The sequence below is a fragment of the Myotis nattereri genome (assembly GCF_964212035.1).
Source record: "Myotis nattereri genome assembly, chromosome: 2".
Classification (NCBI taxonomy): Eukaryota; Metazoa; Chordata; class Mammalia; order Chiroptera; family Vespertilionidae; genus Myotis; species Myotis nattereri.
Genome location: NC_138076.1, coordinates 186,595,215 through 186,608,917, shown reverse-complemented (window position 1 = coordinate 186,608,917; position 13,703 = coordinate 186,595,215). Strand labels below are relative to the sequence as shown.

The 13,703-nt window shown below is 34.7% G+C and overlaps 1 protein-coding gene across 1 annotated transcript in view; it reads left to right on the top strand.

Moving 5' to 3' along the window:
- Positions 1–13,703, top strand: part of PIK3C2G (phosphatidylinositol-4-phosphate 3-kinase catalytic subunit type 2 gamma) — a 283,175-nt gene that overhangs the window by 195,219 nt on the left and 74,253 nt on the right. Inside the window, exons 24-25 of the mRNA XM_081084139.1 lie at positions 1,300–1,469; positions 11,898–12,054. Coding sequence (XP_080940265.1) covers positions 1,300–1,469; positions 11,898–12,054 — 327 coding nt within the window. The remainder of the gene's footprint in view (positions 1–1,299; positions 1,470–11,897; positions 12,055–13,703) is intronic.

The following is a 13,703-nucleotide window of genomic DNA, read 5'->3' as shown; positions in this document are numbered from 1 at the left end:
GTACAGTTATGTGGGTTCTATACGAGGGCTCCGGGTTAAGGAGAGGATTTGCTTAGAGCTCAGCCTCATTCTGCCTACCAAGGCAGGAACTAGTAGATCTGGGTCCACCCAGAGATAGGGGCACTTTTATGCTAATTCACACAAAGACACAATATGAGCCGGCATTAAACTTGCTCAGACTGTTCTGAGCACTGAAGTCTCCTCACTCTAGGAAACCCTTCAGTCCTTGCAAACCATGGTGACTGTTGGGAGGCCAAATAACAGAATTAGAAGTTATCTTGAAATTTATTTTTAGTTATTCCCCACATTGTAATTTGAGTTTTACACAAATCTCCATTTTACTGTTTTAGGTGATTCCACATACATTTGCTCTTCACAGCCATGATGTGAAGAACATATTTTATCTTCAATTTATAAGTGAAGGCGTCTAGACAGAGAGATTATGTGGCTCCCCCAGACACCTAGGGTACCTGAATGAAGGTGTCCCAGCATGTAGTCCAGTGACATAGACTTCCTGTCCAGCAAGTCAGCCACACCATTTGAGGAGACTCATAACTGTAGCCCAACCAATCACGCATGGTTACACCAAGGGTACTAATGGTTGCATCATTGATGAAAATGATGCACAACCAGGATACCATGTTGAAAACATAGAGTAATTTTGGCAAGATACCTCTGTTCATTAAAGAAGCATAAGCCATAATTGACTTAACAGTAATCTGTTTCTACCCACACAAGCATTCATTCATATATACTGTACCAAGACACTTTTAGACATCGACTAGATGATCCATTTGCATAAACAACTATAAACATAAAATATTACAGATATTTCAACATAGCTTTTTCTGTGTTAAAAATTCAAATATTAAACAGCTGATATTTTAAATTTCTCTGGGATAGGCAATATTAAGTCATATTGTTTCTTCTTTTACCTTGAAAAAAATCATTCAGTAATGTGTATTTGAGACATGAAACAATTTCATCAAAAAAAATCACACCAAGAATCCTCTCTAGAAATTCTGAAATTTAGCTCCATATGAATGAAAGAGATATATTTTCCTCATTTCAATGAAAACATGTATCTATTAGGCTAAAGAAGATATCACTTCATATTCTTCTGTCACATATCAAGAACTAGTAATTTAATTATATCTTCCTCTCAGCTGAAATCTAGAAGTGGTTCTTGATTAGGTAATTTTGCTTTCATCATACTTTTTACCATTAACTCTGATGTGAATGCATTTGCTCATTTTTATGTGTGTGTTATTCTTGTGTTATTGTTTTTCAATTTATTAGGCCTTGAGCAACTTTTTCTATTCCTGTGCTGGCTGGTGTGTGGTAACGTTCATCCTGGGAGTCTGTGACCGTCACAACGACAATATCATGCTGACAAAGTCAGGCCACATGTTTCATATTGACTTTGGAAAAATTTTAGGTCATGCACAAACATTTGGAGGGATAAAGAGGTCAGTGCACAAATAATTTTTATTACAGTAATTAAGTAATATCTTAGAGTGATATATAATGGCATAAATATCCAGCATTTGACTTGCTCCCAATCTCTCAAAACCCTGAAGAAAACAAACAATTAAAAAATCTAATACACTAAAGGAAATTTTTTTTCAATAGATGGTTAATGGAAAAATTAGTTTCCTAAAACAGTTAGTGGACTAAATTGGTCCTCTCCTATGCGATACGAATCCTGTTCTAGTCTGAATTATCTGAAATACAATATTTTGGGGGGTTTTAATAAACCTTGAATGGACAATGAGGCATATATTTATGGTCTCAATGCTTCCGATATATTGCCCATAGCATTCACCACCCCTGGTCCACATATCATAAAACTAGCACACTTCCTGAACCCAGTCTTAAATCATTGTAAATATAGTTAGTGAGCACCTAGATCAAGAGTCTGGGGCTACAACATTAAACAAGACATATACAAACCCTGATCTCCTTCTAGTAGAGATGACAGGCATTAAACAAGTTAACATGCAAAGAAATAATATGAGGAAATAAGGTATTTAATTGTTTTATTAAGACACTGAAGCAGAGAAATGGGATAGACAGTGACTGAGGCAGGGATGCTGTTTTAAAGAAGCCTTTTGGAAGAGATGAGAAGCAGCTGTGTAATGAGTGGTAACTGTGGAGATCCATGAGCAGAAAGAAAAGCAAAACTATCAACCATTAGCATTGAAATAAGCACGACATGTTCCAGTGACAAGAAAGCCTGAGGCCTGAAGGTGAGATAGAGAGGGCCAGGCAGTAGGAGGTAAAGGTGAGGAGTCTGCTGGAGGCCAAGACAAGTAGGCCACTGGAGACATGGTATGGAGGTTGACTTTTATTTTAAGTCCAGGGGACTAGTTAGGAGGCTATTGCGCTAGTTAAGGCAAGACCTTAATGGTAAAAAAGTGATGCACTGACAGATTTAGGATATATTTTTAGAATGAGCCACAGAACCTGCTAATTGTTTGGGCTGAGGTGGAGGCCCAGTGTGTTAGAAGAAGAAAAGAAAATGTTCTAGATTGGCTCTTGGGTTTTTGGTTTTAGCAAATAATTATGTCATTTACTAAGAAGGAAAAAGCTGTTGGTTGAATAGATTTTTTTTAAATCTTATTTAAGCTGAAGCCACGGAAACCAGAAGTATAAGGCCAATGTCCCTTGCTTTAAAAAGGATACTTCATATAAAAGTAGAAATGGGATCAAACCATTCCAAAGACTAATCAGTCATTTAGCTAAAAACAGCTCCTCCATAGAAAAAAATAATAATGTTTCCTACAATATAATGTTATGAACTTTCTCCATATGGCCATACTTTGGTATTAAAATGCCAACATAAACTACCTAATATGGACCTTTGAGAATAAAATTGATTTCTTGCTGGACTATTGCCCTTTCATACTCATGCTTACATCACCATTTCAGAACATCTCACACTAACCATCTGTGTGACTCTGTTTAGGAAAGGTTTGCAAACATCAGGCTCTCCTCATGAGTCAGCCCAGCAACACTCTCATTTGGATTCCTTGCCCAGGTGTCCCTGAACCATTCCTCTGAATTCCATTTTCCAGAAATCTGGAAAGCCCATCTTCATGCTTAGGCCAAATCTGAGGCTCCTGTAGACTTTCTAACTTTGAAGAAAGAAAGAAATCAAATATCAGTAATGAATATAAAGGTTTTCACATCCTGTACGTAAACAAGCAATCCTTCCTTATTGGTTTTAATTATGGGATTTAATTATGGGATTAGATAAATGATTCTGGGAACATTTGGCTAATCCCTATAATGAAAATACTGACAAATTTCACCAACTTTCTGAAACATAATAGTTTTTCTTCTAAAGTATTGCTTAATTATTATCTTTATTGCTCTATTTTCTCTCACAAAGATTCAAATTAAAGTGGTTCAATTATGCATACACAATTTTTCACTCAAAGTTCCACTGTAACAATGATTTCTATATAGTCATTTTTTATTGCCTAAAAGATACTCTTGTAATAAATTCTAAATTTCAGCTTAGTTTTTTGATGACTCTCTTTTAGAGGAAAAATTAAGACAGGTCTTTATTGGTGATGTTCATTGCTCTCCTAACTCATTGAGTCATACTTTTTAGTCTTTCAGAGCATATTTCCATAGTCTATCTCATCTTTCACTTTCTTAATACTAAACTTGATGAAGTATTTCTTATAGCTTTCTTTTTAGATACTTTTAGAGAGTGTATGAGCAGTGGTTAAGGTCAGGTACCCCGGAGATAGATTGTGTGGTGTGTTTTTTAATCTGACACTAACATGTGCCAATGATATGACCTTGAACACATGGCTTCTCTGTGCCTCAGCTTAGTCATCTATAAACAGATTGTTTTGAAGATTAAATTAATTGATATATGTAAAGAGCTTAGAAGAGTGCCTAGCATTGAGGGGTCTATACATGCTTATTGTAATTAATTATAACTAAGTATTCCAAATGAAGTGACAAGAAAAGAGAATGCATCTCTAGGTGACAATTATTTCATTTTAAATTATCAAAATATATTTTTGGTGCTTTCTGAAAAATCTTTATTATTGAAAGTATTACATGTGTCCCTTTTTTCTCCCATTGACCCCTATAGCCCACTCCTTTTTGAAAGTATGTGCTTTGAAAGTCAAAAATTGAACTATTAGTCCTTTAAGTTCTCTGACTTTGAGGCCTGTGACTAACAGACTGGATTGTACTCTCTGTCAGGTTTAGTTAGATTGTAACGTATTTCACCAAATCATGCTTGACTTCAGAAATAACTTTAGACATAAGCAGAGATGTGCTGGACCAGCTTCCAAGAGCCTGTTGTGTCTATTACTTCTCAACTCCACATTCAATGGCATCACATTGGTAGACTAAAATCAGCCATAGTGGGAATGTATACATGATGAAAATTGGCAAATGTCAGAAATCACAGCTTTTTCTATAAAAAACGTGAGCTAGTGATTAAATATATATCACCACACATCATCCATTTAAAACATATGAAAAAATCATTCCAGAACTCAACAAAATAAAATGCAAACTCTGTTCTTTTCTTGTTAAATTATTTATAGCCAGGGTGGTCTAAATATTATATAGCTGTCTTCTTACAACATGGTTTATATTCTTTTCAAGTATCCATGATCATTTTGACATTATCTTCAATGGTTAATTACCACTGATTTAAAGATTTTTGATGATTTCTAATTTGAGTATTAAAATGTTTATATTCTAAATATTCTCAATTTAAAACCATCTTTGGAAAACAAAACTCCCTTAGCAGATTAAAATATTAATTGTTGTCTTGATCCAATCATCCTAGTTTGGTGCAATATTCATAATAATCCAAATGCTATACAAGTATTAATGATCTTCCACATGCTTTCATTACTATCTTAGTTTTCTCTGAAATTCTCTGAGTCAGCCTTAGCCAGATTGTCTCAGTGGCGAGAGCGTCGGCCTGTGGACCAAAGGGTCCTGGGTTTGATTCTGGTCCAGGGCACATATCTCAGTTGCAAGCTTCTCCCCGGCCCAGGCCCTGGCCAGGGTTTATGCAAGAGGCAACCAATCGATGTGTTTCTCTCACATTGATGTTCCTCTCTGTCTTTCCCTCTCTCTTCCACTCTCCCTAAAAAAAAAAAAAAAAAAAAAAAAAAAAAAAAAAAAAAACAATGGAAAAATATCCTCGGGTGAGGAAAAAAAAAAAAAAGAAATTCTATGAGTCTTACTGGTTTGTTATTCACACAATTGTTTAATTTGTTATTCACACAATTGTTTAATAAGAAACATTGCAATTCTTTTTGCTCAAAGAAGGCCTCATCTAAATTTTCTATAAGAAACATACACCTTCTAATAACTCTTCAACTGTGAGTGTCTTAAATGCATCTTTGTATCTTAAGCACCTAGCTAGCACCTGACACTTAACAGAGGCTCAGTCTTGGTTGATGACTACAAAAATGCCATAAACTTTATTTCTTTTGACCTGAAAAGTATAATTTTTCTAAATATAAAATTATTAATAACTTGGCATATTCTGTTTTATAACTGGAAACTTACCAAGGGATTTTTATGTAGTGGTCACTCTACTTTTGGGAGTCGGGGGATAAGACTCAAACTTTGAGACACACTACCTCATACCATGAGGATGGCTATTATCAAACAACAGGAAACAAGTGTCAGCAAGAATGTAGATATAGTGACACACTTGTGCAATGTTAATGGGAATATAAAATGCTACTGCTACTGTGGAAAATGGTATCTCTATTCCTTAAAAAAATAAAAATAGAATTACCATATGTTCCAGCAATTTCACTTCTGCATATATATCCCAAAGAATTAAAAGCAAGGACTAAAACAGTATTTATATATCCAAGTTCTTAGCATCATTATTCACAATAACTAAAATGTAGAAGCAACCCAAGTGTCCAACAACAGATGAATGAGTAAGCAGCATGTGTTATATACATACAACAGTATATTATTCAGCCTTAGAAGAAGAAAATTCTAATGCATACTACAACATGGATAAATCTTAAGGACATTATGCTAAACAAAATAAGTTCAGTCACAAAAAGGAGAATACTGCTTACTTCCACTTATAGAAGCTACTTAGAGTAGTCAGAATCATGGAGACAGAAAGTTAAATGGTGGTGGCCAGGGGTTAGGAGGAAAGAAAAATGAGGAGTTATTGTTCAATGAGTATAGAGTTTCAGTTTTATAAGATGAAAAGAATTGTGGAGATGGCTGGCAGTAATGGTTGATTCCACTGAACTGTACACTTACAAATGGTTAAGATGGTAAATTTTACATTATATTTTTTCTACAACAATGAAATCACTTTTTAAAAATGGCATACTATAAGTATCACAAAGGCTCTGATAATCACAAAGTCAGTTCTAGGCAAACTCCTCCTAGAATTTGAATAGTGCTTTGGGTTTTCAAAGTGCTCTCACATAGACTATTTCAAGAAATAAAGGTTGACATTGCCATTTACTTCCTATTATTTATTCCTCTTCTACTTCACCTCATTATTCCACTATGTTTTATCACCTGGATTCTTTTGAGTAATTTTCTTTATATCTATCTGCCCCTTCTCATTAGAAATAAAAAACCAAAACCAAACGAACAAATAAAACCAACAGTTTCTCTAGTTGAAAAAAAAATTTATTCAAAGGAAGACTTGTAGGTTTTCAAATGAAGAGAGTTGGGGATGATTGAGAAAGGGAGAAAGTTTTGAGAGAGAAAGGAAATAAAATTAAAGAAATGATAGAGAGAGGAAGAGAACAACTTAGATAATAGTATAAGGACTCTGCCTTCTTGCCTATGCCCCATTGTGAACAAAGTTTGCTTAAAATGGAAGGCTCAAATGCTGACTCCTGAGTTGGTCTAAGATACAATGTGCCTGTCAGTATTAACATTTCAGAGCCCTGAGTCTGAATCTAGTGATTAAAGAAAGACTGCAAATGTCTTCTGAGCAAGAGTCTAGTATAGTAGTAAGAACTTCATCTGGTGTTCAACTGAAGAAATAGTACCTGATCCTATGCCAGGGGAAAAACTGATGTTAAACTTGTAAAAGATAAAATGTTCATTTCAAGTTTGATACATAAATTTTGATCATGCACATGGTAAATTTTGGGGGTGATTTAAATGTCTCAGAGGTAACCTGGAACTATTTTTGATTTTACCTTCATCCTAGAACCTAAAATGTGATACCATTATTCAATTTTACCCAAGCATTATAGTTTTGATAACTTTTTCTTCATATCCATGTTAACTTCTATTCCAAACAATTGCTGAAATTCCATTGAAAGCATAACTGTATATTTTCTCTTGAATTCAAGCTCAAGGGGGGAAATCAGGGGAATTTGGAGGAGCTGGCCAGTCTCTTCCTGTTCTCATAAAATCCTGATCTACTATAAACTCACACCCAAAATATCTGACTTAGGAAAGTAGGACTAATAATTTTGAAGAGGTAGCTGTTTTAATTCCCATTTTAAATAAGGCAGATAGTGTATGAGGCTACAAGAAACTCACATCATGATCTAAAGTTACTCAGCAGTTAAAGATGAGTGGCCTCCCAGAGTCTAACTTAGGACTCACAGTGCATTTATAAAAGAGGCTAGACTTTGGGAGAAAAACATGTTTTAGGTATAAGATATTATTTGTGAGGATTTTTTCAGTTAATAATTGCCAAAAGCTTGGAGATCTCACAGTGTCACAAGTTGTTTCTGTAATAATACATAAACCCTATGTTCTCATTATATTGCACCTATGAGGCTTCCTGTGTTTTATAATTATAAAAGTCTCTATCCTATCCAATAGAGATTCCAAATTGCCTTTTCAATTAACTCATGGATATTAAAAAGGAGACTTGTGTTGGACAGCAAAATGTGCTCTCTGAAATGTAGGTCATTTGTGACATCAGGAAAAGTGTATACTTAAACATTTCTCAAAGTGCTCTCTAGTCATTTATTTGTACTCTAATTTCACCAACCACTATGATGAGAGTCTGCAAGTTTTAGAAATTTTAAAACAAGATAGTATAATATTACTATGATATTTCCAGGGGACAATAATATATGAATTTTATGAAAAAAATAGTAATTTCAGTAATAAAATGTACCTCATTACTGAAATGTACCCCATTTTGGTTCCAGGTATGAAAACATATTCAAATACTCAAATCTTTCAAACCTGGGACTAAAATTTGTGTACATCCATTTACAGACTTTTTAGTTACTCAAATGAATGCTAGATGAACTGTCTTACAAAAGGAAGAGATAAGTATGTTCACAGAGCCCAGAAGACTGATTCTACAGTCACGAGTCCTTAATAGAGTTGTCTGCCTTTCTATGCCACTCTCCATATCACCAATATTGAAATATGTAGTTCTCAAATTGCTGTGGATTATCACTGGGAGAGGTGAAAGAAAGTTCTCCTTAGTATGGTGCTGTATCATCTAGGGTAGGGAACCATATTCTAAAGGAAATAGTCAAAATTACCACTTGAATCATCATAATTACTTGAAATGCATTAGTTTCATTAATCCTCAGAGGAACTCTTTGAAGTAACTACTGTTATTTTCTCTAATTCACAAATCAAGAACTAACTTAGTTGTTATAACTTGTCCAGACTATTGGGCAGTAGCTCGTATGACCCTTGGGAAGATGTCATGTAGGAGACTGATATTCCCATTTCTCAATAACCCCAACACATCCTGTTTACTCTCCAGCATTGGCACAAAATGGCTGCTTCATTAGTTAGGTCCAGATGACATAGTTCCTGAATTTATGTCCATGATATATAGTAAATTCAAATCTTTAACAACTACAATCAAATATGTTGTAAGATGATTGTACTGTGAGAAGCATTCAAAACCTAAGACCAAGTGTTAAAGTAGCAGAGCCATTTTCTCATCCATGGGCAATATACTTGGTTATGTGTGAAAAGGCAGGCATAATTGCTTATTCTCTTTTAATTTTTTTTAGATATATTTTTTATTGACTTTAGAGAGGAAGGGAGAGGAAGAGAGAGATAGAAACATCAATGATGAAAGAGAATCGTTCATTGGCTGCCTCCTGCAAGCCCCCCACTGGGGATCAAGCCTGCAACCCCGGCATGTGCCCTTGACTGGAATCGAACCCTGGGCCCTTCAGTCTGCAGGCTGATACTCTATCCACTGAGCCAAGCCAGTTAGGGCATGTAATTTTTTTCTTACCTTTAACAAATGTAAATTCTTAATGATAGTGATCTTGGTATTCTTGTGACTTTATATAAAGGGATGATATCTACAGTATGGTTAAAATGGAAGTTTATGCATAAGTAATAACAAACAACAAATTATTAATTGTCCTGATATTTCCCATATCAATTTATTTACCTCCTTAATAAGTAGTATTTGTAATAGAAATATTCTTAAATTTCACCAAAACATGTATATTTTGAAACTACTACTCATTTCTCACTAATATTGGAAATATATAAAATACTCTCAGCAATTTTAAAGAATAGTGATTTGAACAAAAGACTGATCATGTTAATAAAAAGATTAACTTTGCACATTTGTAATACCTTAACTAATAAAAAAAAAAAGATTAACTTTGACAACAAAATGGCAAAACCATAACAAATAAGTTTATTCACATGCCCTTCCCACATAAATGTTAAATTATCACAAACTCTTCACTGTGTAAACTATGTTTATTTACTGTTTCATTCATTTCATATAACAGAATATCAACAAAATGTTGTTTGAGACATTAAGAACACAAAAGAAGATAAAATATTTTTTCTACTCTTGAAAATCACACAGATCATTTGTGAGGAAAAAATTTATAAGACTACTAGAGATTATAAAGAATAGAATATATTCGCTATAGGCTAGATAAAAAGGTAAGGTAAAGTAAAAGAGAAATCAGCAAGGGGTAGGTTACTTACAGAAGACTTCTTATAAGAAAAAAAATTTTGATCAATTATCTAAGTTATTGGGTGTTTCCTAGAAATAGGAAACAATACAGGTAGAAGGTCAAAGCTATAGAAGCAGGAACAGGTGGGTCTTGGACAAGTAATGGTTAAAACAGTAATCTGAACAAATGTAGTATAGTCACAACAAAAAGTTTTTGGTGTATTCGCACAACTATAAATGAGATATTTTCTACATATGATTCAGAATTCAGTAATTGTATAGACTGTAAGAGATCAAATAGTTTCCAATCTTCCTCCTTGCAACAACCAATTTATTTCTCAGATTCATAAGTATTACTTAAACTTGAGATATGGATTCTAGTACATGGATTCTGCAATCTGGGATTAGGTTCACATTTGAGTAGACTGATAAACCAGTTCCCAGCTATGACTCCTACAGTCTGTAGAAACGGGGTAGGGTTTTATTTCACCTGTGAGGCTTCTTTCCATTTATAGAAAAACTTTAGTCTAATTTTGTTATTTTAAAAATTGCTCAGAAGTTAGCCATGAAGCATGGTTGAGCATTAACCTATGAACCAGGATTTGATTCCTGGTCAGGGCACATGCTCAAGTTTCAGGCTCAATTCCCAGTGGGGGGTATGCAGGAGGCAGCTGATGGATGATTCTTTCTCATCATTGATGTTTCTATCTCTCTCTTCCTCTCTGAAATCAATAAAAATATATTTTTTTAAAAGAAGAAGTTAGTCATGTAAATCATATAGGAATGATGCAAGATTTATATTGTTGAGTACACTGAAAATTTAGACTATGATATTTAAATACAGCTAAAATTATGTTCTTCATTATTATTATTAGTTTACATTTCTCTAACTTGGACATTTCTTTTGTATTTGACTTGCACTATGGTGTTTCTTCATCTGATTTATAATGTTGGTTGCCATTAAAGAAAGAAATGTGTTATCACACAAATTTGAACATAACTATAAGAACTTTCCAAGAAAAATCAATTTGGTGAAACATTTTTCTCTATTGAAAAGAAAAGCAAAAAGTAATTCAGGAAGTTGTAATTTTAAGACTCTTAAAATTATTTCAGAAATTCCATTCAATAACCCTTAGTTAGGCCAAATCAGCATAAAAAATTTTTTGTATTTTTCTTATTCAGTGAGTTAGGCTTAATCACAGAGAGGTTTCCAATCTTTTCTTTGATAGTTTCTATTAGAAGTGCTAACCCTTCATCTCAGGTATCTTTGTGTCTCAAATAACATGAAAAAAAAAAGACAAAACATTAAGGGAACCATCTCTTTGGTCCTTTGCTTACTTTTTTCCAACCATGGGACTATAGGGGGTGATATTTCTTATATACCAACATGGTCAGCTTATATTTCCTCCTTTCTGGTAAGTAATTTTATTGGGCCTAGTGTGAAATGAAATATGGCTACGTCTTTTTTTCCTTATTAAGCATATGATAGTGAATTAATAATATCTGCTTTTTTCATAGACTGCCTTCTGAAAGACCTTGTCATTACATATTTCAGCTTTTACCTGAAACTCTTTCCTAAAGGGTCAGCATATTTTCAAAGAAAAAACAAACAAAAAAACATGATTTTTCTGATCATTTCAAAATTTAGTAGTAAATGTGTTTTCTGTAAAATCACCTTCATTATTAATTTGTCCTTACATTAATTTTAATAGATAGTATTCCCATCGCATATAACTTGGAATTAAACATTTGAAACAATATAGGTTGACATTGTAAAATAACTTGTCCTTCCCTCTCTGTGGCAGGCCTGCTATATTATCCAAAGTCTACAATTAGTTTCTCCAGTTGTCCTACAATGAATGAGGTTCATCCATTAGAACAGAGAGAAAATAACTACAAAAAATTAATGGAAATAAGTTGTTGTAACTGCCGAATTTAATCCTACAAACCACTTCTCCTGCTTAAGGTTGCTATTGTTTTTGGTTTATAGGGACCGAGCCCCTTTTATTTTTACTTCAGAGATGGAATACTTTATTACAGAGGGTGGGAAAAACCCACAGCATTTCCAAGATTTTGTGGAGCTTTGTTGTCGAGCTTATAATATTGTCAGAAGGCACAGTCAACTACTCTTGAACCTCCTAGAAATGGTAAGTCCCTTGTGGCAATAACAAAAATAATAAGCTTCATTTATGTCTGTCTTTGGGCAGTCCATTTTTGCCAATAGCTTGGAGTTCCCCAAAGAGCTATTCAAAATAGAAAGAAATGAACAAACTAAAAGTACCATTGTATAGCTTATAAACACATTTCTTAATGAGTCATTACATTAGTTCACAGTTATTGTTGCAAACATTTCTATTCAATAATATTGATATAATCAGGGGTTATCTCAGTATATTTTTATTAAATCAAGGACAGTAATTTAAAATATTGTATCAGTTGTATTGTTTTCAGATTTTTTTCAAAAGTGCTTTTAAAAACGATCACATTCACACATTACGGCAATCCAGTGATGTAAACGAGGCAAGGATTTTTCCTGGCTCTCTCTTAATCACTGCCTTTGATCACTTGCCTATTTTTCAGATTAGAAAGTGAGGGTCAAAAATGTGGGGTGACTTGCTAGCAATTCAACTAGAGCATGCTACATTTAGTAGTATATATTGGATCTGCTGAGTCATGGTCCTATATGCTCTCTGCTGACCAAAGGGGAAAATTTAATGTTTCATCCCACTATCCAATACAAAGAGATGATGATCATGTATGCAGGGTGAGAGGGGAGAGATCTATTAAAATATCTTCTTGGAAAGGAATGTAGTGATTCATTTGGTCACATACATACACACTAGATGTAAGAGAAATACACCTTTGGAAATCAGTATGATATTTGGAGTCAGTGAGATTATCAAAAAAATAGAGGCCCGGTGCATGAAATTCGTGCACTGGGCAGTGGAGAGGGGTCCCTCAGCCCAGCCTGCACCCTCTTGCAGTCCAGGACCCCTCACTCCTTACTGCCCTCCTGCTTGCTGCTCCTTACCACTCAGCTCACTGCTCCTTAGTGCTGCCGCAGAGGTGGGAGAGGCTCCTGCCACCACTGCCACTGCCCTCACCAGCCATGAGCCCGGTTTCTGGCTGAGCGGGGCTTCCCCTTTGGGAGCACACTGACCACCAGGGGGCAGATCCTGCATTGAGCATCTGTTCCCTGGTGGTCAATGTGCATCATAGTGACCGGTTGTTCTGGTTGTTCCGCCATAATGGTCGCTTAGGCTTTTATTATATAGATAACTGGTTTAGCCCAACTGCTTGAGTGTGGACCCATGAACCAGGAGTTCACCAGTTTGGTTCCCTTATGGGGCACATGCCCAGGTTGCTAGCTCCATCTCCAGTTGGGGGTGTGCTGGAGGCAGCCAATCAAGGTTTTTCATTGATGTTACTATCTCTTTATCCCTCTCCCTTCCTCCCTCTCTAAAATCAATTTTTTTTAAAAAAAAAAAAAAACATGTTAAAACAAAAACTGGTTTAGAGGCTTCAGTTGACAATAATTGTACTTGATGTTATTAAAAGCAAAAACTTGGTAATCAGGTCTTCCTGTGTTTGAATCCTAGTTTGGCATTTTACTGGCTACGTTCTTCGGAGTATATTACTTAACTTCGGTAAAACTCTGTTTTTCTATCTATTAATGAAAATAATAGAGCATCTACCTTTTAGATGTAGGATTGATGAATGCACACCTAATAGCAAATGCTTTGCATGAACACCATGCTAAGATCTTTATGTGTATTAATTGATTACATTTCATAAT